The following is a 14,772-nucleotide window of genomic DNA, read 5'->3' as shown; positions in this document are numbered from 1 at the left end:
TACACTCGAAAGACACACACACACACACACACACACACACACACACACACAAACACACACACATTTAAATAAGTTAAATTAAGCGTTACAGACTTAAATGGCTTTTCTTAGTTTCACTCCATGTGAACTGTCTGTATTTGAATTTGTTATCGCAATAGCAATTTAAGTGCGTTCATAACTTCTAGATTTTAAATCACAGACTGAAAAAAATATACTACAAGCAATCCTCCCCCTCTTCTGATATAAACAAATAGAAAACGCAAAAGTACTCCGTACTGTGTCTCAATACTTGCTTCTTCAGACAGGCTTGTAACTTTCTTGATTTCTGCTTCTCCCATCTGGATAACGTCATGGTGAACTCCGAAGTTATCTACAACCTAAAAGGGGAATCGGATTTGCATTTCAAGGCACTCAGTTTTTTTTTTCCCCTTCCCGGAGAGATCTTTGGGTCTAGTCTGTAGTCAAAAGATTTTTTTTTTGGTTCGCGTGGTGCTGGAGTGTGTGTGTGTGTGTGTGTGTGTGTGTGTGTGTGTGTGTGTGTGTGTGTGTGTGTGTGTGTGTGTGTGTGTGTGTGTGTGTGTGTGTGTGTGTGTGCGCGCTTTTTGGTTAAAAAGAGGACCAAGATGGATGGTGGGGTGCTCAAGTTTCATCGTGTCTTTGTGCTGTGTTTGAGCTGCCAGGATGCTGGGGGGTCTGCGATGAGCCTCTGTGTGTGGATCAGCGCTGGTTGGACAGGCGCTCAGCACTTCGAGCGCACGAAGGGCTCCCCACGTCACTCCAGTCAGCGCGCTCTTCTGGATGTGCACGCAATTCCTATATTACACACACAGCGCCCACCAAATCAACCTTATGGGGGAACTGCTTTCCCACTAGTGCTCTGCACGCCAAGTTTCTTGTGCCTAGATACCCAAAGCACTACGACAAGGCCTTATCTTTTTTTTCTCTCTCAAGATTCCTCTTGCACGTCCGGCAACCTGGAAGTGTTTGGAGAAGTGCAATACCTCTGGCGATCTATGGATTGTTCAGCCTGGGATGTGTTCTGTGCCTAACCAGAGAAGACAGCGACTGAGAAGGATTGTATCAATACTCTTTCATTGTGGATAGATCTGAAGGTACGTTGTTATTTCTTCCTCGACTCAAGTTTCATTCTTGGTGCTTTGCTGTTCCGCTTGCATGGATGTTTTGTGCGGTGCCTATGTGCAAGCTGAAGTCGCGATTTATTTAAGTATCTTATCAGTAAATAACGGGGCCTGTGCGGAAAATAAACCAAGAGGGGGGTATTTCGGGTTCTTTCTGATTGCTGTCGCAAGTCCTTTTGAAATGCAAAGAGCTGGAGATCCAGTGACTGGTGATATTTCAATGTGTGCAAAAAATATAACCAACGATGACACTGACCACGATGAGTGTATGTTTACATAGACAAGCACTGTATCGCGGCCTATCTTTACAGACACATCGCTTTCCTCTGATCCTCCAGTCCTCTTGAGTTTTTTACACCAAATTTCACAAATACTAATCCTAGTAAAAGTGGAACAGTTTAGCATCGAAGTAGCGACTTCTTGCAGTTTTCAAGTCTACAGTGAGGATTTATTATTTCTGGCATTTTTTTTGTAAAACCGCCTAATATTGCCGGAAACACTTTCTTTTCGCTTTCCTCTCGATTGAGAATCTCGGCGAACAATATTTATCCCGAAATCAGTAACTTATTATACCGGAATTGGAACTAAGAAACATATTAGTGACATGTTCATTTAGATATTGATCACATGAAATTAACTATACATTATTGAAACTTAGCAAAAATGTAACGTGTCAGTGCAGTGGTTCCCTTCGGAATGGGGTTCGTTATCCCCATTTCCTTCATGATTTTCCTATAAAATACCCTGAAATGTATTACGAGTAAAATATCGCCCTTCTTGCCAAAAAGTGTAAATATATTTCAACACGCATGACTTTCTGTGAAATAGCCAATGCATTCTCATTCAAATAACACTTTGAAAGATTATGCCTTATCTTCACATAAATATGTTTTACAAGCTCAGTCCGTCGATTATCGGTGCACACTCTGTGTTTCATGATTGGCGTGAATTATTTATAATAGTATTCCAGTGCCTAAAATGCATGGCCAATTAAGTACCCAGTCAAAAGACCCGTGAGTAAAATAATTTACTATATTAAAACAAAATATAAACGTGAAAATAAAATAAGCGGATTTTACAATTTGGAATCTAAATATTAAGGAGAATTGTGGTTGTGTAAAATCTTCTCAGTTCAACCTGCTTCAGAAAATGTTCCTTTGTGTAAACAATTGATAAATTAAATATTAGCGTTACGAGCCGGCGACATATAATTTTAATGCACAAAACTATTATGAACCCATTAGTTGCCTCGTAGCCAGGATAAACAGGACTTAAATTATTTTTGCATTGTAATCTTCTTCGTCGCTGACCGTTAGTGCATTTTAAACAGAGGCCTAGTTTAATTGGGGGTGACATGAACCCACACAACACAGATGTATATTTAATTTGTGCTTTTTCTTATGAAATAGGTTGACATACTTTTCAACCAATCTGGCTGAAACGCTGGAGAAATACTTTTTAGGTATTTTGTGTCCCATTTGTGTTGTGAACTATGGTTATTATATTTGTATCTCAAATTGCTGGAGATGATATTTATTACGCCGAGATGTGATGAAGTTAACTGGGCTCTTGATGAAGTAGCTAGCAGTATTTAGTTAATGCAGTAAATGACTCAAATTTTTACCCCACGTCAGATCTAAAATCATAAGATAAAATAGTTAACTGGTGCTATGGTGACAGTTCTGGGAGGCTGGGATATTTTGACGTTTCGAACCTAAGAACTCTTCCCCATTACCAAGGCTGGGATCAGCTGTAGAATATTTAATTTTCTGTCAGTCACAAGCTTTTGAAAACTGTTCATCATTGATACGATCATGTGCTCAGTCCTTTCCGAAGTTCGAGCGTGCGTATAGAGTGACCAAAAGTGCTCACTCGAGTCAATTAAACAATAGTCATCGTCATACCACGGTGAGACCTCGGGCTAATGTCGAAAGCTGCCGACCCTTCAACGGGGCAATGGACCCAATGGTATAACGCCGAAACACGGGTGTAGAAAGTCGAGGAAATGTAATTGCTGCGTATACTCCCATCAAACGGTTGCTCAAAAGCAGCCTGGAACCTTATCTCTATTACTCTTTCCAGAAGTCCAGTCGAATTTCGTGAATACCTCATTTATCTTTCCGAGTCAGCTAAGATTGGCATTGTGGTTTTATCCTTAATATCCCATAACTTAATATAAAAGGCCTACATTATGCAACAGTGCAAATAGCTTGTTATTTCAGAAGCTATCTACTCTCCCCATTTATCATTCTTTTTATTTATTTTTTGTGTGTATTTACCAAGAGAGAACTGTGCTGTATGATTGTCGTTTTACCTTGTTAACAATTAAATCACAGTATTCGGGGTTTCGTGCCTCTTTTGCAAGAACTGTGCGGGGAAATATGGCGGAGACTGAAGAAGGCTTTGGGCTGCCAGCAACAACGCACGGCGAGCCCGAGTCCAAGGAACATTCTTCTGAAAATAAGCAGGACAGTCTGCTCGGCGCGGCCAGCAAACCTCACTCCCCACAACAAGCAACATATAGTCAACAGGTTGGTCTCAGACACCCTTACGCTAACAAAACCATTATGCCGTGCAACATAATAAGTGTGCGTTATTGCTTAACATGGTTAACAACTAGGTGTTACATGTAAATGTCTGTAAATGCATCTGACACCTTTCTTGGTGCTAGTATACACAGCGCTTGATTGGTTGTTACATGCTGTTGGGCCATCGCTTAGAATATCTCTGATTTCAAATTGAGGGGATCATTGAGGGGAAACGATTGCACTGATTAGTTATATGACACTTATTGTGTTGATATTGCAATTCTAATTATGCGTATTTATTAATTAGTTATAATTTCAACTTTTTCCACTTCTAGGGTATGGAGGGAATTAAAGTTTATTTACACGAGCGAGAATTATGGTTAAAATTTCACGAAGTCGGGACAGAAATGATCATTACTAAAGCGGGAAGGTAAGGGAAAACAAATTTACCCAAATGAAATGCTACAATAATCACATTTGCTACTTAAATTCGTCATCATCTTCACAGTTTGGCTCTTGCTTACATGCAGTTATGAATATGTATTTGATCAACCAGAGTTCGTGGTGACAGAACTTTCCCTGTTCTACAAAATCTTTTCGCCCCAAAGGGAAACACTTAAGTGGCTCTAAAGAGGCCAATATAATAAATAATATAGATAATAACTAATAATATAGATAACAACTTCAATGTTCATCGTTAAACGCGCTCAGATTAATCATTTTTTCATAAAGAATATTTCAAGTGACTTTTGATAGTAAAACCAATCAATCTTGAACGAGGAAGATATATTTTATGAAATATGTATCTTCCACGCATGCACACATTTTAACTTAATTATCGGTCTTCTTGTAAGAACTATAGTAAAATGCTAGATCACTTATAAACTGACGCGATAAGCTACTTTAAATGCTAGAATTAATAAATTATACTAATTACATGAACTCATCTGCTGCCCGCTACATTCGCTTTTAATTAATTTAAAGTTCGGCCAGCCTTCTTTCACACATCTATTTGATATTATATTTGAGTAAGATGCTAAATAAGTTCGGGGATTGAGTCAGAAACGCAGGACGTTTAATTTAAGATCCCTTAAAAGATCCGAGCCGCACAGTACTTGCTTTCCCATTCTGCCTTCACAACATTTCTTTTTGCATGCAGACGTGTTCCCTCGTGGGCTTTCAATTTCATCCCACTTGCGCCGAACAAGTGATAAATATTTATAAAGATCTGCATATATTCAAGCTGTTATTCGATAATTTGGCGAGACAATACATACAGTTTTTCCATTTAAAAAGCTTTTTGCCTAAACCCCCCACCCCCACCCCCGTGCGACTTCTTAATGGCTGAAAAAGCTTCGGATTATTTCCCGAAGTATATTATAAACACGTTTCGCGTTCACAAACAGCTACTTTGATATAAAGAGATGAAACATTATGCAGGTTACAAATTAGGCCATGATCGAAGCCATATTGCCTATATTACTTATTGCATTAACGCTGCCTTTCTAACCGCGGCAGTCATAATACCTGTTTGCTATGTACATGAATTACAGATCATGTTTGCTCAAGTTGCAAAATCAGCATTCCCTTTATTTTGTACAAAATGAAGCTATGCATCAGTATAGCTATGCACCCTGAAAAAGAATTTCAGGACGTATATTGTATACATTTCTCTGACATTAGATGTACCTTTTGAGTAAATATTGGGCAAGACCTCCAGCGACATACATCATCAATGAAAGTGGTTACTATTTTCTGTAGTAAATTTTTGCCAATTTATCACTCCTCCACGCTTCTCGTTTTACTTCAGGCGCATGTTTCCTAGTTACAAAGTGAAGGTGACCGGGTTAAATCCGAAGACAAAATACATCCTTCTAATGGATATCGTGCCGGCGGATGATCACCGTTACAAATTCGCTGATAATAAATGGCAAGTGCTACGTACTGTTCGGTTATCCGGTTCACTAGTAAAGGAAGCCGTATGCTGGTTGCTATGAACAGATTAGGATTGGCGCGGTAATGGAGGTGAGAAGGATTAGCCTTTCAAAAACGTGACATGCTGTTACACGGGTCGGAAGTGGCACGGACATGGTCTGCAAAGGAGGCCGTGTGAGGGCAAATGAACGCCTGCTAAATGGCTCCTAAGATTTAATTCAGACAAGCACCGGGGGTTTAAAATCAGGCATTTGGATCGTTTCACTTGCTAGCAGCGATTCTGCAATGTAAATTCGGGGTTTGGTTTCAAAATGTATAACATATTCACTGAGAGCAACACCTGTTTTATCGTTGTCAATGCGCTTTGTGTGCTCTACGTCTAGACTGGACTGATGTAGGAGTTCAGCTCCGATGAATCTGAACATTTTCCATGCTTTGTTTTCTCAAGGTCTGTGACGGGGAAGGCAGAGCCCGCAATGCCGGGCAGGCTCTACGTTCATCCAGATTCACCTGCTACTGGGGCTCATTGGATGAGACAGTTGGTCTCCTTCCAAAAGCTGAAACTTACCAATAACCACCTGGACCCCTTCGGACACGTAAGTGCTCTGAGCTCATTTTATTTGAAGTCTCTTTCTTTCCACTAAGTAGCTGAACTCTTAATTATCTTCAAAACTTGCCCAATCTTAATAGAATTGCACAAATCAACATTGCATTGGACGCGAACAAGGAAAGCTCAATCGTGCCAAGCTGCTTGCCGTTCACACCGAAGGGAAATGTGACGGATTTAACTGGCGTTGGTTCGCGAAGGCTTAAGCAGAGAGTTGGAGGGCGATGGAACTGTATAGAACATCTGGTGTAACATGAATAACTGTTGTTGGTTTTCTCATGTTGCTATACATCCTAGAAGTGGACATTAACAGGGTTACTATTTCAACTGCGGCATTGGGCCAAATAGTGTACGTGTGTGTATTTTTTTAAAGCGACGCACCAGGAATGCCATGGATTGCAAACACGATTTGAGAATGGAACCTTTCACTTCACCTGAAATTAATGGTCCCGAACACATATTGCCTCATTCTGCTGTAGTGCATTATGGGACATGGGGAGGTCTCCCTTAACATAAACAATATGAGTATTATGAGAGAAGGCACACGCGTTCATTCCCCTGCTTTTGCGCATCCAGACTTTCGAATACAACTGATGTAACTATCATTTTATTATAAAGAGTGGTCCAAACTTATTCTCCGTAAGTTTTAGGGCTCTAATGAAATCCTTTTGGTCTTCCTCCTATGCTATTTGTCGTAAAATGAGCGCCGTTGCTTTATTGGATGAATTAAACGTAATTTTAAAGTAAGTCATCCCATCTCTGCTGCCCTGTATTATTTGCGAGGTTTGCCGAGAGATAAGAATTAACATTAGAAAATGGAGCTAAAAGCAAAAACTGAAAACTCAAATTTTAACAGTTTTATTTAAGCTTCATAATATTCTTCTACCAGAATAGTAAGCCGGAGTTTCCAGACATTAAGCACTTCGTTGGTTAATGGTAGTCTTGGAAACTGCCGGGCAGTGGATGGGAGCTGGATGAAACCCGTCTTCCCTACTGTGAAAAGGCGGCGATTGCAAAAATCTACCTAAACAATCGAATAGAAACGCAACAATGAAAACTACGTTTAACAAATTGCTGGATGTAACCAGTACTGGTAGCCTCTCAACTAAGCGGGACGTAATGAAATTAAAAATCATTAGATCTTTCACCAGTGATGTTTAGGGCTTACGAGACTGTCAAAGCAATTTAACTAAGCCTGGGGGATGAGAGGGACTCCAAGAAGGGATGACTTGGAGGGTATGCCATTGCGGGACAAGCAGCGTCTTTCTGTCGCCAGATTCACTCGTAACCCTTCCCCCGCCCCCTTCCCACCAACAATCTTGGCGATCTTGGAATAATTGCAGGAGTACTTCGGAAAGTCATTTTCGTATTACCAGATGCTTGAAAAGTTTTAAATCACATTTTATAATCAAAGACAGCATCTCCTTTTGAGTGGTTGGCTGTTCATGGAAGGGGTTTAGGAAATTGGGTGTTTTCCAAAACAAAATCACAGCCATTCTGAGCATCTACACAGAATGCCAGCATTACCCAGAGTTATCTGGAACAAGTTGCCATTGGGATGAGAGTTACTGTAGAAGTAGGTGACGGAAAACTATGCCGAGCCTTCCATTGGCTTTTAACTACAGAGGCGACAGCCCCCCCCCCTTTCCTTTCCTCATCCCGCGCCTTTGACGTGCAGTTTCCTGTTACCGCAATTGCCCAAATTGACAAATTGCTTAATTTAGATCCATAATTTGGATCCAAATTTAACTGCGCTTATTTTCTTTCGTTAGATTATCCTAAATTCGATGCACAAGTACCAGCCCAGGCTCCATATCGTAAAGGCTGACGAGAATAACGGATTTGGCTCGAAAAACACCGCATTCTGTACCCATGTTTTCTCTGAAACTGCCTTTATCGCTGTGACGTCGTACCAAAACCATAAGGTGAGGATTTTGTGAGAACCTGATCCATTCTCCCACTCTCACCCCTGTAATCCGACTTTTCAATTTCCACTCACTGTTTGTAAAGAGAAGAGACATCGAGGCTCATGGTATAACTAGGCCGCAGTGGATTCAGTCCACGGCGCTGGACAGGTCACAGTCTGGGGCACAGTGCAAACGAACGCGACGCCTTGTATCTGTACTGTAAGAATTTTGTTCACAACCATTAAATGTTTAAATATTGCCCATTTACGTGATGTGATCTTTGCATAATTGGCCAGGGTCTATGAAAAAAATGGCTAAAACTGAGGTGATGTGTTTGCAGTAACACCTCAGCCTTCTTGGTTGTTTTACTAGATGCAAATTAATTGCATAATTATATATCGAATAATTTCTACTTTTGTTTCAGACGTCTAGCATTTGCGATTAACGTCCTTTAAAAAATTTCTGTTAGGATTTTTTTTTGTGAGCATTATACGCGGATACTTCAATTACTCGCCACCTATGTAAAGTTTAGACTAATTTTTAATTTCCGCCTTTAGTGAAATAACGCCATTTGGGGAATTAGTTGAGGATTAAAGTTTCAGAGATCAACAAGCACTCTGGCGGATGTCATTGAAAGATCTGAAGAGGGAGAGCAAGATATTTTTATAGCTCCATTCAATTGCGTTACCCGCCCGTTTAAACAATTGACGGGCAAACACGTTCTGCCGCAGCACTCATTCCAGGAAAAGGTCGAATCTCGGGGTAGGAATCCATTTAACTTTCCAACCGCAATCAAAGTAAAAACCTCACCTGCAGTTCACCAATTGCAAAACGGAACTGACATTTATCATGCTTAATGAAAAAAGTTTGCGTTTCCTTGAAATGCCACCAAGTGCAAGTTTTGTAGTATTAGTTTTTGGTTTTACCTTAAAGAGACCAATTTTCTTCATTGGATTGTAAAATATCTCAGGGAAACGTGATTTTAAAACAAAAGAGACTTTGTTTAAATTGAGGGTATGGATTCGAGGATTTTACTCGCTTCGTAGCAAGAAGATAATAACTGCAATTTAGGTGCCCAGAAGCCCACAATTTAAAATTCATTCAAAACGGGGCACAAGTTGCATCAGGTTGTAACAACAAAACAAAAACAGAATAGGTTATTCGGCTGACAAAGAAATTATTTTTAACTCTATACACTCTTGCTTAAGCGTTTAGTTCCTTAGCGGAACACTTTTTTTTTAACTTAGTTTGGCATGATTTTCCCACGACTGAGCACGCATCAGGAGAGTTACTTAAACTTGCACACAGTGCATTAGCTTCCTCAAAAATTTTCCTCAAAATTCCTCAAAAATGGATAACAAAATATTGTGAAAAGTATAAATAAAATTTAGCTTCTATAATGTGTCTTTAAAAGTAACTCTGGTTTTCCTGTAGAAATGCCATTTAATCATCAATATGTTTGTAACAAGAATTTAAAGTTGAGATTAACCGTACGTTCAGAGAAAGTATCGCAAAACAAGCTATTAGAAATATTGAAAATAACGACGTGTTATGAAGAAATACATTGCCCCCGAAAAGAAGAAACGTACATGTACTGAGACATGAAATGCAGAGTTTTTGTTATAAGATGGATGCTTAAAATCAAATAGTGCAGCTGATTAATAAAAGGAAAGCTAGTTGTTTGGCTTATATTTCTGCAAATAATAACTGCATAAACTGAACAGTGTAATTCAACCCTGGTATGATGTGACTTCGTTGTGCTTTGCCTTGTGGTTCCTTAATGCAATGACGCCCCTACTTCACTCCTCCGACTAACCTATTTAATCAAGTAGCAAGTTCGGTGTTAGGCTGACGTGTATTACTTACATGCTACTTGCAAGTCGTGGAGCCACTGACGGGACCCACGCGGGAAAATATTATCTAAAGCTAAATGCAACGAATGTTCGAAGGGGGCGTTTCAAAATTTCCAATACAATTTGCTTTGACGTCGACTTAAAGCAAGTTTTAATTCTAACGTGTCCCTTTACAGCTTTGCCCAAAGTATTCTCTGCAAGTTACTTAGTTGTGTGAAATGCTGGCCCTACATTTTCCCAGCAGTGGAGATAATTACCGCGAGGTAACTGTCCTTAATCATTTGCGCCTTATCCATTTGCCATTGAAATACTGAAAGTCAAGTTCTATATATCTTCATTTTCAGTCGGACCTGGTTAATGGGATGCTGGCCAGGGCTACCGCTACACCAGCAATACCTGGTACTGACTGTGTCCAGAGCCGGCTCTAGTCAAGTTAGCAGGCCGTAATGGTCACCCAGCTAAACCTCAAAAAAAGGTGACGAGAGCAGCGAGAACTTGTGGCTTGGAATTCATGCGCTCTGAACTAATATAACAAACTTTCCAAGAAGTTTCTGCCTCTTTTAACTTGGTTAACAATTGTTCGTCAAGGAAATCCAATTCAAAGGTTTTGAGATTCCCTTTCCAATTACTGGTTGCTGTGGCCAGGTGATACTGACACTTCCAAATCAACTGGTCCACCTGGCAGACGGCAAAAAACCGATTGTAAGCTGTGCATTGAGCCTTCAGCTTTATACAACTTAGTGATGGATTACACAAAGTTACACATCTTTGCGCCGAGGTCTGTTGAATACACTTTCTGCATGAGAATATCTGTTAAATGTTGGGAAAGTACCAGTAAAAACTCCTACCCACCTTAAATGCGAAAAACGTTGCACAGTGCATTAAGGAAGTTTTAAAATTTCTAAACAAAACAAAGTTCAGATACGCAAGTATATTCTTGTCTCATATCAGCAGGCTTGTTAGCATTGTCATTATTTTCACAGGGGATGTTTAATTGGGGGCTCCATTTGAAACTACTTTATGTTGAAATGCTGTAAGAAACTCAACGTCATTTTAATTTCTAATTTAGATTACCCAACTTAAAATAGAAAATAACCCATTTGCAAAGGGATTTCGTGGAAGCGATGATATGGAGTTGCACCGAATGTCTCGGATGCAAAGGTAACTTGCGCGCACACTCTGGATTGCATGTAATGGACAAAATGCCAAAATATAAATTGTCCAGGATGCTATATAAATAACATACATTATTCAATTTCACGGTTTTACTTTCAGTCAAACCCATTCCTGTTCAGTACCATGCCAGCTTTGTTCTGCTGGGGATTCTTGAGCTGTTCGCAGGCAAACGCTTCCTCATTGTGCTGACCAAATCTTTTGCGAGGATATCCTTGTGAACATGAAAAAAAAACTTGCATTTTCTTGGCGCCTAAGAACACGCCAAAATCCTTTCCGGCCTATAGAGCCCATTTAAAGTATAGCCGCAATGGTAGAGTAGGGCATAAAATATACTTGCTGCAAACCCGGCACTGTGGACAGACCGCAATTAAGGACATTTTTTAAAATATTAGAATCTTCCTTAATTATTTTGTATTAACAGCCCAACTTTGTACACAGAGCTTGTACATCATAAGACTCATTTTTCAATGTTGGTCACACTTGGCCTTTAGACAGCAATGCATTGGGTCAGATTTTCCAAGTGCTGATTGATCCAAGATTCCTTTATTCAAAAATTGAAATCAGGCACCCGCCGACCCTGGCCAATGAATGCATGCCTTAAAATAACGGCTTAAAGTAAGCATTCGTTGAATATGATTAACCCATTGTTTGGGCCATAAACAAGAAAGCAAGATTTTCCTAAAGCAACATTATGTATCATCAAGAGGCCATTCAGCCCATTGTGCGCGTGGGAAAGATTCTTAGGGTGACATCTGTGCATTTTTTCATAGCCTTTATTAGAATTGACAGAGTAACGGGTAACAGAGGGGGAATCACAGAATAATATCAAAAACAGTTAGATTTTCAAAGCCTGCAAGAATGTTTTAAATGGTACATGAAGTTTAACTCTTCGGGTCGCAGACTCAACTATACGTATAGTTTTAACACATATTGTAACCTCAATTACAACAAAGATTGTGCTCCATGTAAGCAGTATAATATTGAGGTACAGAATATTATCCTAGTTTGAATGTTAATGTATCCATTTTTGTAATATGCTTACAGTAAAGAATACCCCGTGGTTCCCAGGAGCACGGTCAGGCAACGTGTGGGGTCCGCTGCCAATCAGTTCAGTGGGGAGGTACGAGTGTTGCCCGTGTCCAACAACCTGAGCTCCCAGTACCAATGTGAGAACGGTGTTTCCAGTTCATCTCAAGAGCTGCTCCCTCCCAATCCATATTCACTCTCCCAGGAACAGAGTCCGCTCTATCATTGCAACAAAAGGAAAGGTAAGGAACAGCATTCGCCAACCCTTCTGTGTATTTTATTGTGAGCTCTCATAACGCTGTGAGCGTCCTGTCAGAATCATCTTCAAATGTTACAGTGAAAAGATAGATAGTAGTAAATGCCAGACTTGGGAAGGAAATATTTTCTAGTTCCAATAATATTGTTAGCACAACACTTGGTGGTGTCCTATTTTCGAGGAATCAGCAGATGTAAAAAAATAAACTGACAAGTAGACGTCCACCTCAAGTGTTCCCACTGAGAGATCTGAACTGTCCCTTCTGTGGGTGGCTTCTCTAAATAACCTGTTATCTGTTCCGCTTGAGTGTCAAAAAATAAACAACTCTTGGGGCTACAGTGGCGAGATGGAATGCTGTGATATTAAACGAGCATGTGACCTTCCCAGTCCCAGCTCCACCTCACACAGTCAGGGCTTCTAAAGACCCTTTCCTCCTTTTTTAAAATCAACATTTCATTGCATGGAAGGCAAGAACTAACTATCGTGGAGAAGTAAGTTATCAGAGATATGCCTTAAGGAACATGTTGAGGAACAGAACCCGTGACAAAAACAGATGTTAAGTATTTAGGATTATTTGGATTGGCTTTATAATCTAATTGAAGTAATAAGTTGAGAATTGTTAATGTATACATGTTGGAACTTGGAGGTAGCAAGAACTAGGAAACTGTTTGATAAGGCCACGATAAAGAGGAAAAAAACATTTGTCTCAATAGAGAACTTTCTTCAATTTCAGTAGGCTTCTAAATACATAACAGCCAATGAAGTATGGTCGCTGCTGTAACAAAGGAAATATATGCAAACATGCACTATTGTCCAGATAATCATCTCATCTGGTCACATTTATTGAGGCCTCAATGTTTGCCAGGACACTGGAGAAGAACTCGCTTGTTATTCTTCAGATAATGTCGCGGAATCTTTAACAATAATCAGTGAGTGCAAAAGACCTCAGTTCAATGCCTCATTCCAATACGGTATATGGTTCTGACCTTGCCACCTCCTCTTAGTAACGGCATAGAGTGGAGTGTGAGCCAAGGCATTGCTGTTGTGCCTATGAAATGAAACTTAAGTTCACAACCTGCTGATCTGAAGTGACCTCAAAGACATGAGACACTATACCTCATGGACCCAAGATATTTACAGACAAAATTACTACTAAAATATTTATGAGATCATTTTAATCAAATTTACAAACAAATGCAATGTCTTCAATAGAGATGCTTCATACATAGATGGCCTATTAATTAAACTTGATTCCACTCTGATTTATTTATATAAACAGTAGAAGAAGACTGCAACTCGACCGAGCATCCATTCAAGAAGTCATATATAGAAAGTCCTCCGCCTGAAGATGACCCTTTCTACAGGTCCTCAAGTTACTCCCAACAACAAAACCTTACTCCTTCTTATCGGACTGACTCAGCACAACGGCAAGCATGCATGTATGCTGGCTCTACACCAGGAACGGACCCCAGCTCCAGCCTTGATGACATTAGTTGCAACACTTGGGCCACTGTTCCTTCCTACAGCAGCTGCACAGTGACTGCAATGCAGCCTATGGACCGAATACCCTACCAACACTTCTCAGCACATTTCACATCAAGCCCATTAATGCCTCGCATCTCTGGAGTTTCCAACCATACATCTCCACAGATAGGGGATACGCACAATATGTTTCAGCATCAGACCTCAGTTTCTCACCAGCCCATAGTCAGGTCTTGTGCTCCTCAAGCTGGCATTCAGTCTGCAAGCAATCTTCAACCTGGTGACTACTTGTATCCACATGGCATGTCAAGAACCCTCTCACCACATCAATACCACTCAGTACATGGAGTTGGCATGGTGCCAGAATGGACTGAAAATAGCTAATTCACAGATCTCCCATTGATCTGACATACATGAATGTTTGTGTTTGATGAAACTGAACACAGTTTTAAAGCAATACTTTTCTTTGGAAAATCGATCATAAATGGCTGTAATTTTCAAAGGATGTTTTACAAGTGACATATCATTAAGATATTCTTCCCCTTCCTTCTTCCTACAGTATTTATTTGAATGATATTTAAGTAAGTCATTCACCAAAAAACAAGAGTGAAGGGTTCCATCTGGTGGATGTTTCTCTGCAATGTATAGTTAATGTTTCTGAGATATTTCATTTGTAAACTTGGTCAAAAGTTGCATAGATATCATACAAACAGAAGAATCATTTGATGCATGAATACAATACATAGAAAACTCCCCCTGTTGAACAAGTTGCCACTGTGATATCACATGCTATAGATGAAGAAATATGGTGTGGTGTAATGAGCAATATTGGACACCTGCATGCCTACATGTGTCACTGGAAG

The 14,772-nt window shown here is 40.0% G+C and overlaps 1 protein-coding gene across 1 annotated transcript; it reads left to right on the top strand.

Annotated features, from left to right (window-relative positions):
* Positions 1–623: 623 nt before the first annotated feature.
* Positions 624–14,347, top strand: LOC132403545 (T-box transcription factor TBX5-like). The gene is given in 10 exon segments (XM_059986937.1): positions 624–762; positions 765–1,112; positions 3,423–3,670; positions 4,003–4,097; positions 5,478–5,597; positions 6,051–6,198; positions 7,982–8,134; positions 11,039–11,130; positions 12,190–12,413; positions 13,707–14,347. Coding segments are annotated over 10 exon segments (2,154 nt in total). The 3' UTR covers positions 14,294–14,347.
* The last annotated feature ends 425 nt before the right edge of the window (positions 14,348–14,772 follow it).

The sequence above is a fragment of the Hypanus sabinus genome, chromosome 13, assembly GCF_030144855.1.
Source record: "Hypanus sabinus isolate sHypSab1 chromosome 13, sHypSab1.hap1, whole genome shotgun sequence".
In the NCBI taxonomy this organism is placed as follows: Eukaryota; Metazoa; Chordata; class Chondrichthyes; order Myliobatiformes; family Dasyatidae; genus Hypanus; species Hypanus sabinus.
Note: the sequence above shows the minus strand (reverse complement) of the source record. Positions and strands in the feature narration are given on the sequence as shown.